At 53.2% G+C, this 23,492-nt stretch overlaps 1 protein-coding gene across 1 annotated transcript; it reads left to right on the top strand.

Annotated features, from left to right (window-relative positions):
• The first annotated feature begins 3,984 nt into the window (after positions 1–3,984).
• Positions 3,985–10,059, top strand: LOC126052329 (green-sensitive opsin). Its single transcript, XM_049832879.1, has 5 exons — positions 3,985–4,576; positions 6,431–6,599; positions 8,156–8,321; positions 8,445–8,684; positions 8,896–10,059. Exons 1-5 carry the CDS (start codon positions 4,216–4,218, stop codon positions 9,025–9,027), a joined length of 1,068 nt encoding a protein of 355 aa, XP_049688836.1. The 5' UTR covers positions 3,985–4,215; the 3' UTR covers positions 9,028–10,059.
• The last annotated feature ends 13,433 nt before the right edge of the window (positions 10,060–23,492 follow it).

The raw sequence follows: 23,492 nt of genomic DNA on the forward strand, positions 1-23,492 counted from the left end.
CTAATGGATTGATCTACAAGTTTGTGCACACACATCCTGCTTTGGATGGGGCAGCTGGCAGCACCTCGCCCATCACGACCTGTCAGCTCCACTCAGCCTCACCTCTGCCGGGGAACGAATCCAATTACAGGATAAAGGGTTTTCTTCCCCTCCATATGGTCTCTATAGCACTCCAGCTTTATCTTTCTTTAACCCGTTTCCTGGTGAGGCAGCTCACAAGCCCGGCATAAGCGGCTCAGCGCAGCGGCCACGCGTGGCTGCTATCTGATATGGGGAAACGAGGTCTTCCCAGGGCAGCTGGGGGTACCGGGAGGCACTGTAATATTTGCACCTTCCTCCCTCTTCTCCTGTCCACCAGGGAGGAACAAGCCCCTCCAGAAGGGTGATTCAGGGCAGCATGTTACAAAACCAGCCAAAAGCACAAAAGTGAGGTCAGCACCGTTTTGCATTCAGCATCGGTGCTCGTGGCCAAGGTTTAAGGTCCTGTGCATTAGTCCATCACCAGAATTTAGGCACAGATGTTTGCTTCATGACTGATTTCTACTGCTTTTGTGTTTCTCTACACCTTACTCTGCAAGTCATTCCCTGTGTGCCCTTGGGCAAGTCGCTCCTGTGCCTTTGCCCAAGCAGCAATGACGTGCCTTGCACAGGGATGGGGAGAGGCACCCCAAAGGGCTCCCAGCTGCTACTGCTCCGGGAAACCCACCTCCCCCAGCACATCCACGTGGTTTGCTCTGCCTGTTGCTCAAGCCCAGTGAACCAACCGTATCAGCTCAGTGCAAGTTAGTTATTTGATTATAATTATCATTTCTTGCTTTACACAGGACATGAAAGCCCAGAGCAGCTCAGGGCTCCGTCACGCAATATGCTGACAAACAATGAATAAGAGACAATCTCATCTCAAAGAGCTTAGCAAAGCAGAAAAAAGCCTGCAAGAAGGAAGAAACCCCTTCTTTTTCCTAAGGACAAACACAAAGAAAGCAAGCCTCTCCTCTTGCATTAAACAGGGCCTGAATTTTGCTATCGCCTTCTTTGTTGTAGAGTCAGCACAGAAGACAATTGAGAGCTCTCTGGGAGAGAGCCTATAAAGTTCCCCTGCTAAGAGACACCAAATTAAAGGCATCACTTTCCATTTCTGCGACAGAGACGAAGAGGGAACTGAGGTTGCATTCAGGACACGTTGTGGAGGCACCAGCTATCCTCTCCGGTGTCATTTTCCTGCACTGAGTTTATGCGAGGCCTTCAGCATCACTCCGGCTGTCGCTGACCTGCAGAGAGCTCTAAATCCACCAGCCTCAAGGTCGACTGAAACAGTGGCCTCAGCTCACAGAGGGAGAAAGCTGAGTCCATGAGGACAGCTGGGAGGGGACAGCCCCCTGTTAGCACAACAGAGGTGACGCGGGCTTACCTGCTCCATATTCAGCTCCCAAAAAGGGGAAAGGTCCTGGTCCAGATCTGGTTGAAGGTCAGGTGAAAGTCCTCTCGGTCCAGTTGTTGGCAGTTCTTGGTACGAAAGGTTTCTGGGTACCACATATGAAGCCAAATCTGCACCATACCTTAGCTGAAAGAGTGGACAGAGTCCACTGATCCAGGAGAAAAACTCTGGAAAAAATACTGCTGATCGTTTCCCCCACCACCCAAACCAGACTGTTATTTCACCTCTTCTCCCCACAGCTGTGCTTTGTTTGTACAACTCTGTACTCTTTAGAAGTCGGAACACCACAAAGATGTGGCAAAAGTCTCACAGAGATGGGAGGTGAAAATTACTTTCTGGGAGATGAAAATTAACTTTCCCATGAGATAACCGTGTTTGTATACAAAACCTTGGAGAAGCACCAAAGCTTTCAGATGCTGCTAGCACTGACAGCAAGGTCCAAGTCTTTTGAAGGTGGACCATCATAGTGAAATCTTTTAGCTGAAAAGAGTTGCTTTCTTCCATGGAAGCTGGGACGAACACAGTGGTGTTGAGATGCACATCTGTTTATGTGTATTAGTGTTTCTGGGTTCTCCTTTAATATTCAACTAATTCTGCAAAAATGTTCTCAATCTTTGTACATCCAGAAGCCTGACTATGGCCAGGAGAGGCATGAAATACCTCCAGGGCAAGCTTTATGAGAAGTAAGGCCATGGGACTTCTCCACAAGAAACTCTTCCCCCCAAGAAAGACCTAGACTGGGAATTTTATGACTGGTAGATACACAGGACATGCAGTGAGATGCTTCAGAGAGGCACAGACATCCCATGGGGAGTCCTTGTCACAGGGCACCCGAGGCTGATGTGACCCACTTACTCTCACCATGTCCTAGTTCTGCTCCTCTTGGATCTCTGCAGACAGATCAGCAGGTCAGCAATTAGGACATCATTCATCCCACCCATACCCTTTAGCCTTCCGCTCCTGTCATCTAGCTTTGAGACACTCCAGTCTTGCAGAAGACCTCATTCATCCAGCAAGACAGCACTAACTTTTTCCATCCACCTTGTCTTGGCAGAGGGCAGTGGTGAGAAAGAGGCTAACAGATTACCGCATTAACAGATCAGGGCCATTAACGCCACCAGATGTCAGAGATTAATGGAAGAGCTTCACTAAGGCGCCTTAGGCAGGTCTCCTGGAGAAGGAGCTCCCATGACCCAGAAGGAAGAAATGGGGAAAGAGCTTGGATAAGATGGAGCATTGGTGCTCCAGACTGGCACCAACCCTGCTGAGAAGGGTTTCACAGTCTCATGTGCGCTGGGATGGGGATCCCACACCCCATAATGAGTGCTAGGAGACTGGGAGAAGCTTCTTTCCATCCTGCTTGCTCTCCCAGTGTGGCTATAGGCTGGTGCTGGTCTCTGCGCTGTCTCTGGAGGGAATTCAGGACATCAGCATTGCTGAGGCTTTACCTTCCCTCCCCAGGGGCACTCAGGTCCTACTTCTCCAGCAAGTAGTGGCAATTGGTCAAGCTGGTTTTAGAGCTGTGGCTAAGGACCCTCCCTAAACCCCGCCAATCCTTGCAAAGATGCAACCCAGATTGGTGTCCCACTTGCTGAGATGGGGAAGAGGCTCAGGGGGGAAATGATCACCAGCGGCTCCCTGGGAGACAGGGAATCGCGGGGCTGATTGTGCCACATCCATCCCTGCTGGATGGTGTACTCCCTGCCAGAAAACCTTGGAGGATCAGCTGAATAACATACATCCTTTAGCCCAGAGAGGAGGAAAGGCAGAGGAGGAAATTCAGTCTTTTGCACTCTAGCACAACCAGTGTGCATGATTCAGGGCGTAATACAGACCTGCCCCCAAAATGCTGTGTTTACCAAGATTGCAGCCTTTGGGATGGGAAGCAGTTTCCCCTCCTACTTTTGCCCAGCTCTGTGCACAGAGATGACCCTTGGCCACATTAGCAGAGCCACATTAGCAGGTTTTGCTCTGTGATGGGGACACGTATCCGTATTGAACCAAGCACCCAAGCACAGAGCAGCCAAACAGCCAGCGCTGAGCCAACTGCTCAGACCTGCAGAGCTCAGTCCAGTCTTCCCCTAGTGACGTCCCGAAGGTCAGTGGGGCAGATCTGGGCACTCCCCAATTCCCAAACACTCCCATGGAGTCCTTCAGCCACCCAGGGACACCCCAAAGGCTGAGACCTCCTGTGGACCCGAGCACGGACCCATTTCCCCATCAATCGCCCAAAGCAGCCGCTCTCCAACTCACCACCACTCCTCCTACCTTTGCCCCTCTTCCAAAGTGCTCCCTACCCCATCCCTTCCTCCCCCCAACTCCTTAAACAATATTAAACACTTAATGGCAATTAATACGCTTTAATGCAGGTTTTGGGGCCAACTGGCTGCTTAGAGGGTGCTTAAACCATCAACCCCTCTCAATCCCGTTGCCCTTGTCATACAAAGTTAGCCGAGCCCCTAATCCAGCCTCCCCCCGCGCTCCCTCGAGGAGGCCGAAGGGTATAAAACCTCCCCTGGCACGCGGGCACTGCCAGCCCTTGAGGCGGAGCAGGGGCAGCGCACCACCTCCCGTCCCCTCGGAATTTACTGTTGTTCTTATTAATTAATTCTTTTTTTTTTGAGGGGGGAGGATCTTTTAGTTGGGTATTTTTCAACATTGGGGGGTGGGGCTTCCTTTTTTTTTTAATTGGGGTTGAAGCAAAATTATTTACAAAACCAGAGCATTTGATTTTTTTTAAAAAAACTTAAAAGCAAAGCAGCTGCCATAACATTGGCAGGATGAATGGGACGGAAGGTATCAATTTTTACGTGCCTATGTCCAACAAGACAGGGGTGGTGCGAAGCCCCTTCGAGTACCCTCAGTACTACCTAGCCGAGCCCTGGAAATACCGCGTCGTGTGTTGCTACATCTTCTTCCTCATCTCCACCGGTTTGCCCATCAACCTCCTCACCCTCCTGGTCACCTTCAAACACAAGAAGCTCCGGCAGCCGCTCAACTACATCTTGGTCAACTTGGCAGTGGCTGACCTCTTCATGGCCTGTTTTGGCTTCACGGTCACCTTCTACACTGCCTGGAATGGCTACTTCGTCTTCGGCCCTGTCGGCTGTGCCGTGGAGGGCTTCTTCGCCACGCTAGGAGGTAAGGGCTGCACGGTGGGAGCTTGGGTCTAAGGGCCAGGCCTGACAGTGAGTGATCTTGCTTCTTCAGGGCTTTAGGAGCCCAGTTCCACCCCTTCATCATGCTATCGGAATGGTTGCGATGCCTGCAGCATCCCTTCCATGCAGAAAGCCATCGCCCACGCCGCTGCGGTGTCGCAGCTCGTTGCATGGGGCAGAGCTCGCCATGCAAGGCGCTGCTTCCCTGCGGCTTAAAGATGGGGATAAAGAGAGAGATTTATGCAAGTTTGATCTTGATGCCAAGAAGCACCCATTGCACAATTAGCAGGGCAGCTGCAAAGAAATGAATGCCAGGAAGGGATCCTTGTTTGCAGGATCAAGCCTGGGGTCATCTGGTCACGCTGCCCAGCGCGCATGCAGGGGGTCTCGCACTGAAGTTGCAGAGTTAGCAGAGACCTGCTGGGGATGATCACACCACGTCCTTGAATCAATGTCAGTCATCTTTGCCAAAAGCCTTTTCCTGGGAAAGCGTGAAACATTTGGGAGGGTTCAGGGAGAGAAGAGACATCCTTTGGGAGAGACCACTCGGGAGAGGGACCTCACAAAAGGGGTACGGGCATGGAGAGGAAAAGTTCAAGACAAGGAGAGGGGTCGCAGCTGATCTAGCGGCAAAAGGAAGATGTAGCAGCCCTTAACCAGAAGAGCAGAGCAGCAGCATGGAGGGGAAGGAGGATTCAGGGTTGCACAGAGCTAGGGAAACCAGGCCCAGGCTTTGCAGCAATTGCTCAGCTCTTGTCCCAGTTGCACCCAATTTGGGTGCCCTTGGGAGCTTCCTTATTTCATTTCTCAGGGAGATGAGAGCCGCTAACACTTCGCCCTGCAGAAAGCCCCCATGCAAAACAGGGAAAATTCATTTTGCACCCCGTGCCCACGCAGCCAGCCAGGCCCACACAACACCTCGTGATGGATCTGACAACTGCTAATCCTTGCTGCAGAGATCCGTAACCACTGCGAGGACTTCACTTCTTTTCCCCTAAATGGGGCAATTTTCCGCAATGAAGCTGATTTAAAAAAAAAAAAAAAAAATTATATTTTGGAAGGCAAAAGCAAAGCTAAATGTCATGATTCAAGCCAAGGACAGGCTTGGTCTTGCAGTCAGAAGATCATATGGTTCTGCACCATTTCTGATCAAGTGAGCCTGTGGGCTTTCAGGCAGCATTATTTGCCCATCCAATGGTTGTATCTAGTAAAGAAGAAAGAGGTTCCTGTTCACAGGGAAGAAAGTTTGATGGGAAGTAGTCACTGTGCGAGCAGCAGGTCTCCAGTGAATCCTAGCACAGGGTGTAGTTATCAGCAGATTATCACAGCTGGGGGCATTAGCAGGCTTACAGCACCGACTAAACGCTCCCAATCCCCTGAAGTTTAATTATCCCTTATAAATACATGTGCACGCATGCCCACCCACACAGCCTCCCCCGTACACCTCCCCCTGATCTAGCACTGGTGGAAGACTCCTGATATACACATTTAAAGGCATCAACAGGTTTGGACACATCTGGTATCTTTACCAGAAATTGTGCTTCCTCGCGGCCAGGTGGAATTCACCCCCTTGATTTTTAGATTATTAAAATCCCCATGATGGTTCCCCTTCATCACTAGCATCCCGCTGTGGCACAGATGCTCCGCTCCCAGACCTTTTGCACGTTATGGCCAGGAGATTCTCAGTTATTAAGTAGGATGCTGGTTAACCCTTCCTCATCCAACTCCTCAGTTCCCTCTGCTCTTCGCTGCAACCGTGAGACCATGAAGGGAAGAGATCAACCCCAGAGAAGCTCTTACGACCACCGTACGCTCTCTCTTTCTCTCCATCCCACAGGCCAAGTTGCCCTGTGGTCCCTGGTCGTCTTGGCCATAGAGCGCTACATCGTCGTCTGCAAACCCATGGGAAATTTCCGCTTCTCCGCAACCCATGCCATGATGGGCATCGCTTTTACCTGGATAATGGCCTTTTCCTGTGCCGCTCCACCCCTCTTTGGCTGGTCCAGGTGAGTCAAAGGATGCTCAGCAGCAGCACCAGCTGCTGTGCAAACACCTCCAAGTGGGAAAGGACACGAAACTCCAGCTGAGAGAGGCAATGGGGCGAGTCAGGACAGAAATGGGACCTCAGCTGTCAGTCCCACGATGGCTTGGTGTCCCCTAGCCAAAGGCAGCCACAGGCTCAGCATCTCCAGCTGCAATAGTCCTTTACGTTCTGCAGAGAAAGAGGGGCTTCAACAGGCACAGCTCGTCTCACCCATGCTGTGAAGAGCCCATTTCTCTCTGCAGACCATAAAGAGCATTTAGACCACCAGGCCAGCAGGCAAGGCTGCTCAGGGGAGGCAAACCTGGCCTTGCTGATGTGCTGTCACCCCAGCATTGCTTCTGGGAGCCCTGCAGCGCCTTTTCCAGCACCCCTGCCCCACTCTCCCCATGAGCCCATCTGTCCTGCTCCTGACACCGCAGCACATTTCAGCTCCGCGCAACAAATGCCCCGCTCGGATGCAGCAGCCCCTCAGTCCCTTTCCCTGCTCCAGCCTTACTGCTCCTGAGCACCGACCAGCACCGTGCAGCCAGCTGCAGCCACACGCTGCAACTCACCTCTGTGTGGAGCAAGGGACAGAGCCTGAGGGGTGAGGGAGTGAAGGCTCAGGATTCGGGGGTGAAAACAGAAGCCGTGCTGGCTGCTCAAGCCACAGGCTACTCACTAGGCTACAGTGAATGTGGCCTCCAGGCAGCTGAAGCCCATCTCTGGCCCTTGCACACACCGCATCCCTGGGCAGGAGCCGACACAGCAGCCAAAGGCCACCTGGAGCATAAGGGAGGAGGTTGAGGAGATGGAGGTGATTTCTCTAAAGCTGCAGCTCCGGTCCCTCCTGACACCCCACTGCAGAGCTGCCCTGTGGGGTCATAGCAAGCCCCTACCAGCCCTTTGGGCACATGCAGGAGGTGGCTTTGGGGCAGCAAAGTCCCTTTACCATCCACCTGCGATGAGGCACAGCCAGATGGTCCCTGTCTAGCCTTGAATTGGGATCCCTGCCCAGGCAGCCGGTCCTTGGCTCCGAAGCAGACCTGAGCTGCATTCCTTTGAGCCAGCCCCCCTCCAGACACAGGCTGTGCATCCCTTCACCCCCGTGTAGCAGCGTGGACAAAGCCCTCTAGAGCTTGGATCCACCAAGCTGGCGGCTCTCATCCCTGCTCGGCATCCCTCCATCCGCAGAGGATGAGCAGGTGGCTCCCGGCAGGCAAGTGCTCAGCCACGTAGGAAGGAAATAAATAGCCCATTCCCCGTGGGAGGGAGCGAGTGTCACAACAAACCGATGCTACGCGCCCAAGTGCAATATGTCGGCACGGCTTGTGCCGGCCCCGAAGGAGCCGCGCGCTGCAGAGCCAGCGAGGCCGGGTGCACGGGGTGCAGAGGAGAAGCCAGGGAGGAGCTCGCCCAAAACACACATGCCACTCTTCGAGCATCCCCTGTCCTTTGAGAATTCGGTCCCTAGGTTGAGCCCCTCCTGTTTCCCCCAGGGAGGGTCCTGGTGAAGATCCTAACCTTTCTCACTGGCAGATACATGCCGGAGGGGATGCAGTGTTCCTGCGGCCCCGACTACTACACCCACAACCCTGACTACCACAACGAGTCCTACGTCCTCTACATGTTCGTCATCCACTTCATCATCCCGGTCGTGGTCATTTTCTTCTCCTATGGGCGACTCATTTGCAAAGTCCGAGAGGTAACGTTGGGAGGGGATGAACGGGGATGAACGGGGACAGGGTGGGCAGCTCAGGCAAGGGAGGGGAGATGGTCTGGGGGTGGAAAGCTGCGGGGTGCCCCTCACCACCCGCCCTGCCCGCAGGCAGCTGCCCAGCAGCAGGAGTCGGCCACAACCCAGAAGGCCGAGAAGGAGGTGACGCGGATGGTGATCCTCATGGTGCTGGGGTTCATGCTGGCCTGGACGCCCTACGCCGTGGTGGCGTTCTGGATCTTCACCAACAAGGGAGCGGACTTCACCGCCACGCTCATGTCAGTGCCTGCCTTCTTCTCCAAGAGTTCCTCCCTCTACAACCCCATCATCTACGTCCTCATGAACAAACAGGTGAGATGCCCCACGTCATGCAGGGTGAGCCTCTGCCCTTGGCTTACCAGCATGTCTGGGGTCACTGCAAGCACCTTGCTCTTTCCCAGAAGTGGGTGAATCTCAGCCTGGTGGGAGCAGCAAGCTCAGGGACTGTTGGGGGCTCTTGGTCCCGCAACACATCCCTGCTGGCCCCCGATACCATCGTTTTCCATTTCTCTCCCCCCTTCAGTTCCGTAATTGCATGATCACCACAATCTGCTGTGGAAAGAACCCCTTTGGAGATGAAGACGCCTCCTCTGCTGTATCCCAGAGCAAGACCGAGGTCTCGTCCGTCTCCTCCAGCCAAGTATCACCTGCATAGACCATGGACAGTTTGAACTGGGGTGACCTGCCCAGCTCGGGGACCAAGACAGACACCCACATACCCACAGTCTCATTTCACGCAGTCACTCCCTTGTGCACCGACACCTCCCCCTGCACAAGCAATTCGCTGTGCACATACTGCAGTAGTTTCCCCCCCCATGTGCAGACCCCCAGCCCCAGGCACGCTCACTGGGACACCCCTGCACCCACTGGTGCAAACACAGCACTCTGAGCTCTTCCACACTGACACAGCCCCTTGCAGGGGAGCCCAGGACCCTTCCCCAGCTCCCAGGAGCTGGTCAGCTTTTGGGGACCTGTCCCAAGCACCAGCAAAAGCCCCTGCTTTGTTCAGATCACGTTAAAAGGGCAGCAGCCAGTGCGAAACCCCAAACTGGAATATTTTCCTCCCTTCTGCCCTGAAACACGCTCCCTGCTAGCATCCCCTTTCCCTGGCGCTCAAGGGAGTGTTGCAGAAGCATTCAGCCCTCATTTGCAAAAATTAAGTATACTGAGAAAGCACCATTGCAAAAACCCCAGAAGCAAGAACCCATGGCTGGAGCGGTCCCAGCTGCCCCTTGCCAGCACCCGAGCCTGGGGCTCGCCAGAGCTGCGCACCCCGGTGCTGGCACAGCCGATGGAAATCAATACCCGTAGTCTTTATAATTCAATATAACAGATGGAGCTGTGAGCGGGCTTTGCTTCAAGCCTGACTCCCTGTATCCCCAAGACAACGTTGTAGATATATTTTTTTTGTCTTGGAACCTGTAAATATTTGCTCACATACTTTGAAGTCTCTATCTTTCTCAGCCCTTCCCATTCTCCTCCTCCTTCTGACTCCAAGGCAGAGAAACCGTCTTTCACCTTCGCTCCTGCTGGCCAGACACGCACAGCCAACCTTGGAGGGTGGGACAGGTACCTGAGCGCTTTCCTGTACATATTTTATAAATAATATCGTGTCAGCACAAGGACTTCTACACTCAAGAAGTAGGGATTAAAAAATAAGAAATAAACAGAAGCAGCACAGAGAAAAATACAGATGCTCAGTCCTTGTCCTTTTTCTTGCGCTGCGTTGACAAGATGCTGGTGTCCAGCCGAGAAAGTGCAATGCTGCTGTTGGAGACACAAGCCTGGAGCTGTCCTGAAAGCCATGGGAAGGGGGATCTGTGGGTTAGACCAGCCCCGATCACAGAGGGGAGAGCAGTGACCACCCCCAGCAAGGTGACAGCTCTGTTATCTGGAGCATCAAAGGGGTTTAGAGGCAAAAAGAGACACAGACAGTGCACAGTGCAGCCGACGCTTGTGCCATGGCCCTCGCCGCCCAGCCTACCACCAGCCGTTATTTTTTGGTCCTTTAATATTTAAGCATCCCCCACGTAGCCTTAAATAAAGCTTCAGCAGAGAGCTTTTTGCAGAGTTCAAGTTCCCCTCCCTGCGGGGCCCTTCGAGTCAACGTCATTAAGGAATTGGCAGAGTCAGGGAAAAATTGTTCCCTGTGTCAGTGAATTTGTTACCGAGCTGGCTGGAGCGCAATCCCGAGTGCATTTGCTGCTGGGGCTCTCGCCCTCTGCCACCCTCCGCCACCCTCCCTGTTCAGCACACACACACGTCCCCTCTCAGGCATTTTTCCTCCTTTTTTGGTCCGAAGTAACAAAAACCAGGGGGAACCCCAAGGCTTGCCCCTGGGATGGGAATGCAGGAACAGAAACCACCTTTTGCTCCAAACCACCAGCACAGCCGTACGCTGGGGAGGGGGGGAAGGATACTGCCCTCAGCCCCAGCTCTCCAGGCACCCTCCTGCCTCTGCACCCGGCAGGACTGCGCCTGCATCCATCCGAATTTGGGGCTCCTGGCCAGGGCCCGATGCTGGGGTCACCGCAGGAACAGGTCTCGGCACCACTCCTGCACCGACAGCTACGCTGAATAATTCATGGCCCGCTCTCCCCAGGTCTCGGGAGCCTCCTTTCCTTCGCCTACAAAGCAACAAGCCCATTTCCTTTTGTTCTTTGAAGAGAGGGAGAAGCAGAGGAGCGGAGGCATCGGGGCTTTTTTATAGTGAGTGATTGAACAAGCCGCGTGCGAAGGAAGCCTCCTCGGCATTGCTTATCTCACCCCCTAGACTTTTGAGTGCAATATATTACGGGAACGCAACCCTCCATAACCACACACCCTGAAGAGAACACGGTGCCTGGCTGCGTATTCCCCCACACTTTTTTCTTTTTTTTTAAATGCTGCAGTTATAGTTGAGGGCTGTTTGCTTTTTGCTGCCGTGCAGAAATGCTGGAAGAATTCACAACGCCGTAGCAGACCCTGGAGGGGGATAACTGCAGCCCGTGACCCCAGCGGGGAGCTCTGGAGAGCCGGGGAGCTCCTCGGAGCAGGCTGAGGCTTTGCAGCCGATTTCCCATGGGCACAAGAGAGATGGAGCAGAACGCCCCAGCCCCGCGGTGCTGGTGCTGGCCGGGCAGCGGCAGATGCCGGCAGCGATGCCTTCTGGCCCACCCCACCTGCACTCAGCAGCCAGCTGCCTCGCCAGATGTGTCACCCCCCCCACGACACCGCAGCGGACGAGCGAGCGCCGTTTGCAAAGCCGGCGGAGGTCACGAGCACCCGGCCTGCCCTTGCAGCCCCGGGGATGCTTTGTAGAGGGTATTTTCTCCAGCAGAATAGTTTTACCTCCTTGGTGCATCTACCTCGCTGCAAGGAGCCTTCTTGAGGTGGATATTTTGCCTGGACCGGCTGTGTGCGTGTGGTGACCTGAGCACAGCTGGCTGGTGATGCTCTCAAAGTGCAGGCAGCTTGAAATCAGACAGATTGAAGTCCTCCACGGTGCAAAGGAGGAGCTGCTTTATTTGGGGCGGAGGCTGCAGATGGGAATAAAAAGATAAACCCATCCTAAGAGAGCAACCCCACTGCCTCTGCCTCCAGCCCCTCTCTATCCGAGGTGGCCCCGCAGCAGCAGCTGATGATGATGCTCCCCTCTACTTGAACAAATCCCTGCAAAAAATTAAAGCCTCCAAGTTGCATCACTGGTTTCTCCAAAACCATAGGGATAGGGGAGGAGTGCAACAGCCAAACAATCTGCAACCAAAAGCTGAAACCTCATCCAGCCTTCATTGATTCAACCTTTCAGTAGCAGAACCCATCTCATCAAAGGGGTTTTCCTTTTTTGTCCACCTGTCCTTGTTTTAAACACTGTGCTTTGGAGGTGTGAAGTCATAATTTTCTTGCAACTGCCCACCAAGCCGTACTCCCCTCATTTTTCAAATCCAGGGGCTTTTAAAGATGTTCTTTATCGATCCAACACTTATTTATATGCGAACAATAGGAGAAGATGGTTAGTTCAGTTATTAAATTTAGAGAGCTGACAAAAGCAATCAGAAGATATATCACTTAATAAGAGATTAAGAGGGAAACAGCAGGAGCCCAGATTTCTGACCCAGTGTTTCAGATTGTTTTATACATGTATATCTATGTATTTTTACTGCTCAGATGGCAACATAATAAAATGATACAATTGCGCGCTTTGCCCACAGGGTTTTATCACTAATTGATTTTGCAACAGCTCATCTAATCTCAATTCCAAAAGCTTTTGTGTGGGCTGCATCAAAGGCGACTATGGTGTCCAGGGGCATCTATTTCCTGGCAGAGGGAAACCCAGGCCTGGGGGGCTGCAGCCAAACCAGGGAGCACGATGGGCACAGGAGCTCGGTCCCACCATCTTCAGTGAGACAGAGCCTGGGCACCGGCCACTCGCCATCCTTGGCATGAGGAAGTCATGCCCGGCCTCTTCCTCAGCTCAGCCTGCGACGTTTGCATGCCCCAACCAAAACTACCAAGGGCTCAGACCTCGTGGCAAACTGAGCTGGCTGAGGACCCATGCAGGATTCAGCCTGTCCCCATCCCAGAGAGCCGGTGGCACATGTCTCTCCTCACCCTCTCTGCTGGGACCATGGCGTGCTGTCGCTACTGCTGGTGCAAGTAAATCAGTATTTCCCATGATTTGGAAAGGCAGACAAATGGGAACCTGATTTCAAAATTCCTTAACTCATTTTCACACAGTTAAGCTTTAATCCATCTTCATTATGTTTTCTTTTCACTAAAGCTCCTCATATTACAAGGACAAGACATCCAGTGACAATTATTGTTCTTTAAAATTTGATGAACTTCATATGCAGATCAGATCTGGGCACGGCAGACCTCTTGGCATATCTATGAAATAACTATTTGGTTAAATAACCTGGGGCAGGAGCTACCTTTTAGGACCCTTGGACAACCCAAACCTTTCCCATACAGGAAATACTCATGTGCACCAGCCCCAAGGTGAGCTGGGAGATCCCCAAAGTCCCACCCTTGAAAAAAATCACTCAGGAGTTCTTTCCACTTTTCCATAAATACATTGATATTTTCAGGCACTGCTTGCAATCAGGAAGAATCATTCCAGCATCACTCATTCATAACAGATAATTGCACACAGAGCAGGTACCATCACCTTCTCTGCTGTTGGCCTGAAGTTGCTCAGCAACCCCCCGCTGCTACCACCTAAATTCACATGCAATTGAGGAAAGCAGCCAGACTTCGCCAGCAAACCGTGACAGTTGGAAATTCAGGCCCAAAGGGCATTTCAGTGTCTAACTCTTATCCCCACTGCAGCTGGGATTGCTCCTCCTTACCCAAGTATTGCCATCATCTGTTTTAGGAAAACTGCAGTAATTGGCTCAATTCATTTTAAATCAGTTATCATTTGTGCAAGCAGCAGTCAGGGGAAAAGCAGCTTGTAGTTAATAACATCCCTAATTTGGAGACATCCGCAGGGACGAGGAGGGAGATCTCAGCAAGGGGCCGTTCTTTGGTCCTTGCCCCGCAGCGGCTGCAGCTGCAGGGCGCAGACCGAGATCCTGCACCAAAACACAGGGACAGGCACGGGGCATGAGGCTGTGAGGTTTGAGACGGGGTCCTGGCCCGGTGCCATGCCGTACAGCACTCATCCTGCCCTGGGGCTGATCCCCTTTAGGCTGGGACACTGCTTTCTGGGGTTTCTCCTGGGACAGGTTTATCACATCTGAGTGCAGAAGCAGCAGCCGGGTTGCCGGAGGGTCTGGCTCTGTCTATTTGTCTCTGCCAAAGGAAAAACATCTCCTTGTCCAGCCACGCCAGCAGTTCTGGAAACAACAAGATTAAGATTAAAAAACTCCCCCCCTTCCCCCTGTGCCATCACACTCATAGGGCTTGGGGGTCCAAATCCCACCCCAGCTCCTCTCTGGGGTGCATGGACCCTGGTACCATGGGGAAAAGCTGCCCCTCATCAGCAAAGCTGTTGGGGTTAAAGCTTGGGAGAGGCCAAGATTTCCCCCTGCCAGTGCCAGAGGCACAGTGCACAGCCCCGACAGCCTCTCCTCCAGGAGGCTGAACCCAGGGAGACTCAGGCAGTGTTTGCACCTCCCAGGAGGGTGCACGAGCACCCACATTTGTGTAATTTCCCAGCATGGACATCCCCTGCCTGTGCAAAGGCTCTCCAAATCCATCACCGCTGCCTGTGTCACGTTAGCAGCAATAAAAAGATTCAAACAGCAATTCCTTACTTTTATGAACAAATGGCCCTGGATGGATGATTCAGGCAGCATTCAATTCCCCAGCAAGAAAGTGTCAGCAAAAACCCAGCCTCTTTCATGTAGGTGGATAACTGCAAATAAAAGTAGGGAATTATTAGCACTTAATACTTGGTGGTTTTTTTTACTCCCTAGTGCTCTTCTCTGGTAGATGCCAAGCACTTTAGATAAACTAACAGGCAGGGGGGCCCTTGCTAAGGGGAGATGCGTGGATCGTGGCGATAGCTCCAGACACCGAGACCCTCCCCATACCACTGCCAGGGCTCTCCTCCAGCCTGCCCCCTCCAGAGCCTCTTTTCTCCCCCCCCAGCCCCTTCTCCCATTTCCTCCCCTCACCCCTGCCCTCCCATTCACAGCTCTCCGCCACCAACACAGGAGTCTCAGGACCCCCAGCCCCACAGTGGCACGAGTCCCCAGCCCCAGGGAGGGTCCAGGGTGGCTTCCCCATGGATCTGGGGCTGCTTGTGGCTGTGAACCAGCATGGAGACACACACGCCAGCCTCCTCCAGACTCTCTATTTCTCCTTCATCAAGACTGCCTGTATTTTTCTTGTTCATCAGACTGACAAATGGGCAGAAAACAGACTTCTGGCTATTTCCTGTGCAAGCTGCCCACTCCTCCTCTCCCCTTGGTGATGACTGAGAGCTGAAGAAGCAGGAATAGCATATAAATTTCCTCCCTCCTTTAATAAATACCTCTATTACCTAGCGCTTTCTCCCAGCTCTCTCCAGCTGGCTGCTGCAGGCTCCTTCTCACTCGCTTGGTGGCTTGCTGCCCGCCAGGCAGACGTGATAAACTGAAATTCTCATTTCTACGGGGAATAAACAGCAGGACCAAGCCAGGCTGGCAGCAAAGGGCTGGGGACAGCACCAGAGGGGAGAAACCCCCTCTCTGGGTTCTGTCTGCAGCTTTGCATCATCTCATGGGGAGCCAAATGAATTAATTTAGTAGGGAAGGTAGGGTTGGGGCTTGTCTGACTGCACGGCAGCAGATCGCGTCCTCTTTTTGGATAACCTGCCCTGGTCCCGCGGGGGAGGAGGATTCCCACAGTCCCCAGGGACCCTGGTGCTGTGGGTGCAGCTGGGCTTGTCCCAGGCACCACCGTGCACCTTGGGGTGGGCCTGAGATTTAATGCAGGAAGGGCATAAGGACAAACCATGCTTAAAATCTCACTGAGATGATGCAGGGGGAGCAGGAGGGTTTGATGGCGGAGGTAAAGCCGTCACAGAAGTGATTTGTGCCCTGGTCAGCAGTGAGAGCGGTTTTGCAAGGCAGCTTCTTCCTGCTTGGGAGCAGAAGTGATGCAGGTGGCTTCTGCTGGAAAAACACAGATGGCAGAAAAAGTCACATCTCGGGAAAGGTGAAACGCCTGTCTGCCACCCCTGCAGGCGGCTTCCAGCATGGGGAGAAAGTGGGACCCCCAAAGGAAGAGGCATCATTGAGGTAGGGAGTACAAAGAGATCCCACATCCATGCTGAGACAACCCTGTCCAGCTCAGGGCCTCTGGAAACCCCACTCTGGCACAACTGGGGTGGCAAGGGACAGTGTCTTGGTAGCACTGCAGCCAAGCATCCTCCCCCTGCAAACCCCTGGTGCCCCAAACTCCCAGGTCCGTGTATCTCCCTTCTGCTGGGGGCACAGAGCAGGAAGGGAAAGATGCCCCCGACTCACACGTGCAATGCAATTAGGAGCATTCAGAATATACTTTAAAAAGCATGCAGAAAAAGCCATAAAAATACAGAAGCCACATGAAGTGAGCTGCAGACCTTGGGGCACAGGGCAACCCGTATGATTTTCAGCAAGACGGGAGCGTCCTTGCAGTGGAGACAGCTTGGCATCAGCACAGCTCTGCGGGCACTGTTGCATCTCTGCCGCCCAGAGCTCCCTGCCCAGGACGTAGCAGCACCGCACGACAGCTTGTTTACAAAGAGACCCTGCCCAGAGGCGACTCCTAAACACATTTCACTCCATATGATGCTGCAAAGAGACATCAGAGAGCTGGGATTTGTCCCCTGCCTTGCTTTACTGTACAGCGTTTGCATGCATGTCTGAGCAGGGCTGCTGCCTCACTCCAGCCCGGCTGGGCTGCTGCTGCAGCAGGCAACCAAAAATGTCCCGTGCAAAACCAAATTCCCATCTTCAGCTCAGCTCTGGTGCATAAGTGAAAAGAAGCCAGGAGGCTGGCAGCGTGACCCCTTGCTGGGTTTCTCCTCCCTGTACCTCCTTTTATTCCTAACCTTTTCCTGCAGCTAAACCCAGGACAAGGCTCACTTTGTCAAATGAAGAAAGCACTGCAGCAGGACAGCAGACACCTTGCTCCATCCCAGCCCCTGCTGGTCTGTAAGACAACAAGTAAAAGCCATCAGCTTTTTACATGCCCAGCATCACCAACAGACCCTCAGGGGATCAGGCTATTCCCCCTCTGCATCGGGCACATCCCCGCACTTTATGAAAGTGGAGTTGCTGCAGTCTCACCATCCCATCTCCCACCCATCAGGCGGGCAGCATTGCTGTTCCCGTTCCCTACGGCATAACACCCTGCTGCAGCCCGCAAGCCGCCCTCACAACTGGATTGATGGTGGTGCTTTGCAAAGCCTGAAAAAACCCACCTTAAAAAGGAGTATTAGGGGGTGGCAGCCACCCAATTTCCCCCATAGCCAGCAATTGGTCTGTCTCATCCGTTTCCTGGAGTCTATTTAACTTCTAAATTTAACAAGCTCCTAAACAAGTAATAGCAGCAAGTGGCAGCGCCCGGCTCCCAACCTGCAAGTGGCATTTCAGGGGCCAGGCCGCCATCAGCACGAGCAATAGGAAATTTCTCAAACGTCTCTTTGATTTATGGCTCTAGTTAATTCTCCAGGAGGCCTGAAAGCTGCCCCGAATGCACGAAACCTCAGAAGGATAAATAATTTACCAGGTGGTTAAATATTCTTTAAGGTCTAGAGAACATCAGCAGGAGCACAGATTTCGGGGGATAACGCAAAACTACAAATTGAGAACAAAGGGCAGGAAGGGGTGGCCTGAAATGGGCACGACCATCAGCTTGGTGCTGAAGGAGCACTAGATGCAGCAGCCGAGCTGATGCCATGGGAGGGAAAGGACCAGAACATCCCATTGCTGCTGCATCTCCATCCAGCAGGATCAGACACAGCAGGCAGCAGGCTTAGCCAGGGTTTTAGGGGAATATCCCTCCCAGATGTGCCCTGCCAGCTGTGCAATGCAGATGTGCAGTGTGGGGTGGGCTGCCCTGCCCGTGCTAAAATAATTGATGAAATGGGGAGCAGGGAGGGAAGCAGCGGGAGGCAAATACCCTGGGCGTGCAGGCAGGGGAGGCTGTCTCGCCTGGCAGGGCTTGAGCAAAGCCACGTCTTGCTTCGGACCACGCTGACGCTCGGGGCAGAGCAGCCCCGAAACACACCTGGCACAGCCTGGTGCCCTTGGAGGCCACGCTGGAAGGACACAGCATTTTGGCAGCAGACTCTTGTGAAATGGGATGTCAGGTGGATGTTTTTGCCCCCCCCCCCCCCCCCCCCCCCTTGCTCTTTCTCCCCCATGAAATCCTCCCGAGGCACAGAAATCGGCAAGGTACTTACACCCTGCGCTGGAGGGGAGCGAGTAACCTTTGGGCTGATGCCGGAGGAAGAGCACGGTGCAAGAGCCACCACTGACCAAAGCAGAGGGATGAAGAAGAGAAACCAAAGTTTTTTCCCCTGCAAGCCTCCCAGCACCATTTCAGCCTCAGGTCAGGATGGTTTAGGACTCCCAAAAGCAACAGGGCAGCCCTGAGCCCCGCCGGCAGCCCACGGTGTGTGGCAGCAGCCCACGGCAGACGCAGCCTCCAGCATCCCCACGGTACCGGGACCGGCTGCCGGGGAGCCCGGCAGAGGTAGATGGCAGCAAAGCCTATTTCTTGCAACAACCGGGATGCGACAGCCCGGTCCCCACTCAGATGCCATCCAGCCATACGGGCCACCGCACCGAGTGGGTATTTACAGACCATCCAAGTCCTTCGCTTTACCCACGGTCTGAGTTTTCCACCACAGCTCCTTTTCCCTAGGTTTCTCTCCTTAAGCACGATTCAGGGTGGATCTTAATTTCTCCTTGGTTAGGATATGTCAAGCAAATTAGCCAGGCAGGTGTATTTAAAATACCTCTGTGCCTGATGCTTGGTTCCCTGCCTGCCTCTCCTCCTTTGCCCTTGTCTCCGGAGTGGGGCATCCCTGGGTACTCACACAGCGACAGCCAAACTACTGCCTTGAATTCAAGTTGGGGGGGGGACAGTGCTTGTCCTTTCAGGGAACACACAGCATTTTGCTGTCCATGACTTGTCCTGCTCTCCGCCTTGCAGGGAGATGATCGACTGCACTCCCTCGCTATGTCTTCAAACCCCCTTCCAGCCCTTTGGTTGATTTTTCAGGTGCTTGCTGTGGGTCAGCACATGATTGAACAAATTGAGCAATGCTTTAGGGAACAGGTTCCCCCAAAATTCCTCCCCAGAGGAGCCCCATGGGGTCCCTGCCCCTGCAGGTCCCATGCCAACAGGGAAGATGAGCAGGTCCATGTCTGCCAAGGGCTGGGAAGGGGAGCCCACACTCAGTCCCTGTCCCACAGGGTTTATCATAGCTGCCCCAATAAATGAATAATGAATAATTCACTGTTGGCTTTTGCTTTATGAAGTATTCATTGCATTTGAGCTTCCCAGGGTAATTAACCATCCTATGAGCCCCGTGTAACACAACCCAGCCACAATCCATCTTCAACACTTCATTAGCAGGTCCCCACGCCACTTCAATAAATTAAAGTGGAACAAATACACAAACGAAACTTTCTGCTCCCTGGGACCCCCTGACCCCCAGGAGACTCAGCTATTGCATCCCCAGAGGAGGGCACTTCCACGATGGGAACACATGGCTGGGTGTCAGGATTGGACCAGCACAGGGCAGGCACTGTGCTGCTGGGAACAAGCCACGTTTCCCCAAGACAAAGCAAGATTATTTTGCAACTGGCTCAAGACAACTGATTTCTCCTAAGTCCTGAGCAACCCCAATCCTGACACGTTAAGGCCTGAGCTCTCAGCAGTATGGGGGCACTAGCACCCCCAAAATCAAGCCTTACAGGGGATCTTCAGCAGAGACCTCCCCTTGAGGGCTAAGGCTTTCCCCTCTTCTTGCAGAAATAATACAAAGTTTTACCCCTTCTCCCCACCCAGCTGCAACACCCCACCACTGAATTACCCACTCTGGCTTCGCAACTCATCCACGCTCATGGCCCCGGCACACCAGGCTGTCGTCACCGCTCCAGACCCGTCCCATCCCACATCCAACAAGGCACAATGTGGACTGATGCCTGCTGCAGTCCTGGATCCATGCGTTGAGTTTTGCTCCACTTTGGGCAGCTCCAGAGAGGCACAAGTCATTCATGCAGCCACCACTGCCCGTCTCAGCCCACAGGTGAGCCCACCACAAGGTGACACAGCCAGCGATAAACACAGACGGGAGTGGGACTCGTCGCTTTGATAGATATGTTAAAATTTCCTCCAGCCTCCGTTGCTGACTCAGCCCTTCTGACTTCAATAATTTACAGCAATAAACAGCAAGATAAGAGCAAGCGCGTGTGGGACTCAGCTAACCCGGGCGAGATGAGCGATGGCTCTGCCGACAGCCCTGCTTGCAGGGATGGCACCAAGCTCAGCGTGTAATTAAAGCCGGCTTCTGGAGCCAAGCTCAGCTTGCACCAAAACGTTCAACCCCAACCCTTGACTGCAGAAAGAGCCTTGACTCAGCCGAAGGGGCAAGTGCCAAACCCCAGCACTGGGGTCTCCTGCAAGGGTCCTATCAAAGCCCAGAGGAGCATCTTACCAGCTCCAAGATCTCTGCATGGCTTCACCAGTTCCTCTCCCTACAAAACCTCACTGTGGTGCAACCAGCCCTTTATCAAGGGCAAAGCCCTGGGTGTGCCCTGCCTGCTGCTAAAGCCCAAATCCCCCCAGCTGGGCCTCAGCCCCCTTCCGACACCCGCTGGGGCTGCCAGCCCCCTCCCTCGCCCTGCTGCCCAGCTGAGCCTGCCCTGCTCCCTGCCCTCCTCATGCCCTTCTCTGGCAGCTTTACACCTGCTTTTCCCTGTTTTTTTGGAGGCAAGCGGGGCTGCCGGGCTTGTCATCTCTGCTACCGCTTATTGCTGCTAAAGATGCATATTCCCAAGGATCCAGGCCTTGCCCTTTCCCGTCACGCCTGTTCTGCCTCTCCCAGCGTGTCCCTGGTGCAGCTGCGACCGGTCTCATTTCTCCTTGCCTCGTCAGGCACCTAATTGAATTGCTCCCCCGATCCCACCAGCTTCACCATGCAAAGCCTGAGCGGGAATCTCCATTTCCCGTGTGCTGCTCTCCGAGGGGCTGCCTGTGTGCATGGGCATCCCAGTGATCCCAAAGCTGGCTTCTCGTGTCTGGTATCAGCCCAGGATGGAGTGGACAGTGAGATGTGAGACCCCAAACCTGGGGACAAAGGACGTGGTGGTGTCCCCTCCGTAGGGGCTGAATTACAGCATACCCATTGCTAAGAGTGATGGTGAAAGAAACTGATAGCCCTGAGCTAGAAAACTGATGGGGTTTTATCTGAAAGTAACTGAGCAGCTCAACGGAGGGCATCCTCTACGTTAGGAGAAACAGCCCGTGCAGCTCGGCTCCTCTCCATTGCTGGAGGAGATGGGCTGTCCTTGGGGAGCTACTTCCACAGCAGCTCAAGCAAATATTGCCCTAATAGGGAGAGCACGTGCACTAAATCTGGAGCCGTATATCCTGGCCCCAGGCTAGACCATAATATACCTTCCTAGACCCGGTACATGTGTCCTATCTTGTTATAAGCCATGGTAAGGAAAAAATTTAATAAAACTACTACATGGCAAAAAAAAAAGCAGTGATGCTTGACGGAGATGTCTGCCCAGGCGGTGCAGCCTCCCGTGGAAGGGCTGGGCTGCACATCCCAGTGGGGATGCCGGATGAAATGAGGCGTGGGGCTATCCCGGTGCCAGAGCCGGGATGGAGGCGATGGAACTGCTGCGGCCCCTTCGACAACCGGCTCCTGTGGCTGAGCAGGGCCGGAGGCAGCAGGAGCCACAGGTCGGGGTTTCCAAGTGCCCTGTCCCACGGCCACGTGTCCTCCTGGGTGCCACCATCAGCTGCGGTGTCTGATTTAGGATCCATGCAGGGCGCAATCTGCAGATGTTGGTATTTGCTTTAACGCGCTGCGTTTGCCAGGCAGAGCCAAGGCATGCAATTTTCATTATATGATATCAACATTTAGCTCTAGCGTTGGCAATGTCAACCCTAATTATTTTCAAGAAGTCTTGAGGGCTGTGGGGATAAATCAATATAAATAACAGGTTCATAAACTCTGAATCGTGTTCCTAACAGCATTATGACTTTAATTTGAATCTCAGAAAGAAGGAACTTTGGTCAGGTGTCCCCCTCCCTTCATCTTTCCCTTATTAATCTTTGCTGGCTGTTTGTCCTCATCCCCCGCATCCCCCTAAGGAGGATGCTGCGGGCTGAAACAGGGAGAGGAGCTCGAAGCTGGGATGGCTCCGTGCTTTCCAGCAGCAAAAAGGAGATGGCGACCTGCCAGTCCCTCCCCAGGCAGGCACACGCATGGGACCGACGGACAGCCACCGGTCTGTGGCCGGATTCGGGGCCGTGATGCTCTTCTCCCCGGTGCTCGGGCAACCTTCTCCTCCCCGGGCTGCGGCGATGGGGCTGGCTCGCCTCCCCCGCCTGCGGTGCAGATGGCCCAGCATATGGGCAGCCTCCCCTCGCGCTCGCACCTTGTAAGCAGATTCTGTCAGGTTTAAAGAGGAAAAGCTTAATTAAGCAGTTGTGTGTGTACAATTACATCCTTAATTATCTCTACGTTTCCCTTCTTTGTTGTTTCATGTTTGCGGGAAGTTTGGTAACAATCAGAGGCGACCGTTCCTTGAAGCAGGAGCTTTTATTTCTCTTGTTTTCTCTTTCTCTCTCCCTCCTGCCTTCGTTTTAGGGATTTTTTCTGAACTGAAGTGAGCTGCAGAAAGAGCCTCAGACAGGCAAGACCCCGTGAGCCCTGAGCCCTCCTTGCCAGAGAGCTGGGACCGGGTTCCATCGTCCTCAGCTCCTGCTTCAGTACCCGAACCAGAAGCAGGTTTCCAGAACTGCTGCACATGCAAAGTGCAAATTGAGCTGGTAAAAAGCTGGTTTAGCCAATTTTTATTATTTCATGCATTTGTGCTACAGCAACACCAATGCTCCAGTCCAGCACAGGACTAGCTGGAAAGCACCAGTCCTCGCTCCAAACACCCTCGAGAATAAATAGACCCTGCGAGAGCATCATCGGGAGTGATGCTTAATTGCACCCACACCCAGGGACTTGCATCCAAGGGACAGCTCTGCCTAATTAATTCCTGCAATTAGTCCACTCCACCCCATTTCCCAGCTTGGGCCACCTCTCCATCTTGCAGCACTCAGCAAGCCAGGCATCATCCCCAGGGACATCCCGGTGTCCCCTCGCTGCCTCCTCGCTCCCGGGCAGGGTTTAGAGCTGCCTGCAGAGATCAGGGACAAGAGGTAGCAAAAGCAACTGGCTTAATTTGTGGCAGTGCTTTTATTTTATGTGAGGAGCACTAAACAGTCATAAACATCCAGAGTTAGATATCGGAGCTGGGAGTAATTTTATTGTTTGTAAGTCCTCGAAATTTTGCCATGTTTATGAAGCTTTTATTAAAAATAACCCCAAACTCTCGCTTCTCTAATTGAGTGTATTTCAAAAAACACATGCCTGCTTTTAATACGCTGGTATATTTATATCACCATCAGTTAATTTTTATTTACCTT

The sequence above is a fragment of the Accipiter gentilis genome, chromosome 29 (assembly GCF_929443795.1).
Source record: "Accipiter gentilis chromosome 29, bAccGen1.1, whole genome shotgun sequence".
Taxonomy (NCBI): domain Eukaryota; kingdom Metazoa; phylum Chordata; class Aves; order Accipitriformes; family Accipitridae; genus Astur; species Astur gentilis.

Coding starts and splice junctions, on each gene's coding strand:
- LOC126052329 (XM_049832879.1), top strand. CDS start 4,216: ATGAATGGGACGGAAGGTATCAATTTTTACGTGCCTATGTCCAACAAG. Junction 4,577..6,430: donor CTTCTTCGCCACGCTAGGAG/GTAAGGGCTGCA, acceptor TCCATCCCACAG/GCCAAGTTGCCCTGTGGTCC. Junction 8,322..8,444: donor TCATTTGCAAAGTCCGAGAG/GTAACGTTGGGA, acceptor CCCTGCCCGCAG/GCAGCTGCCCAGCAGCAGGA.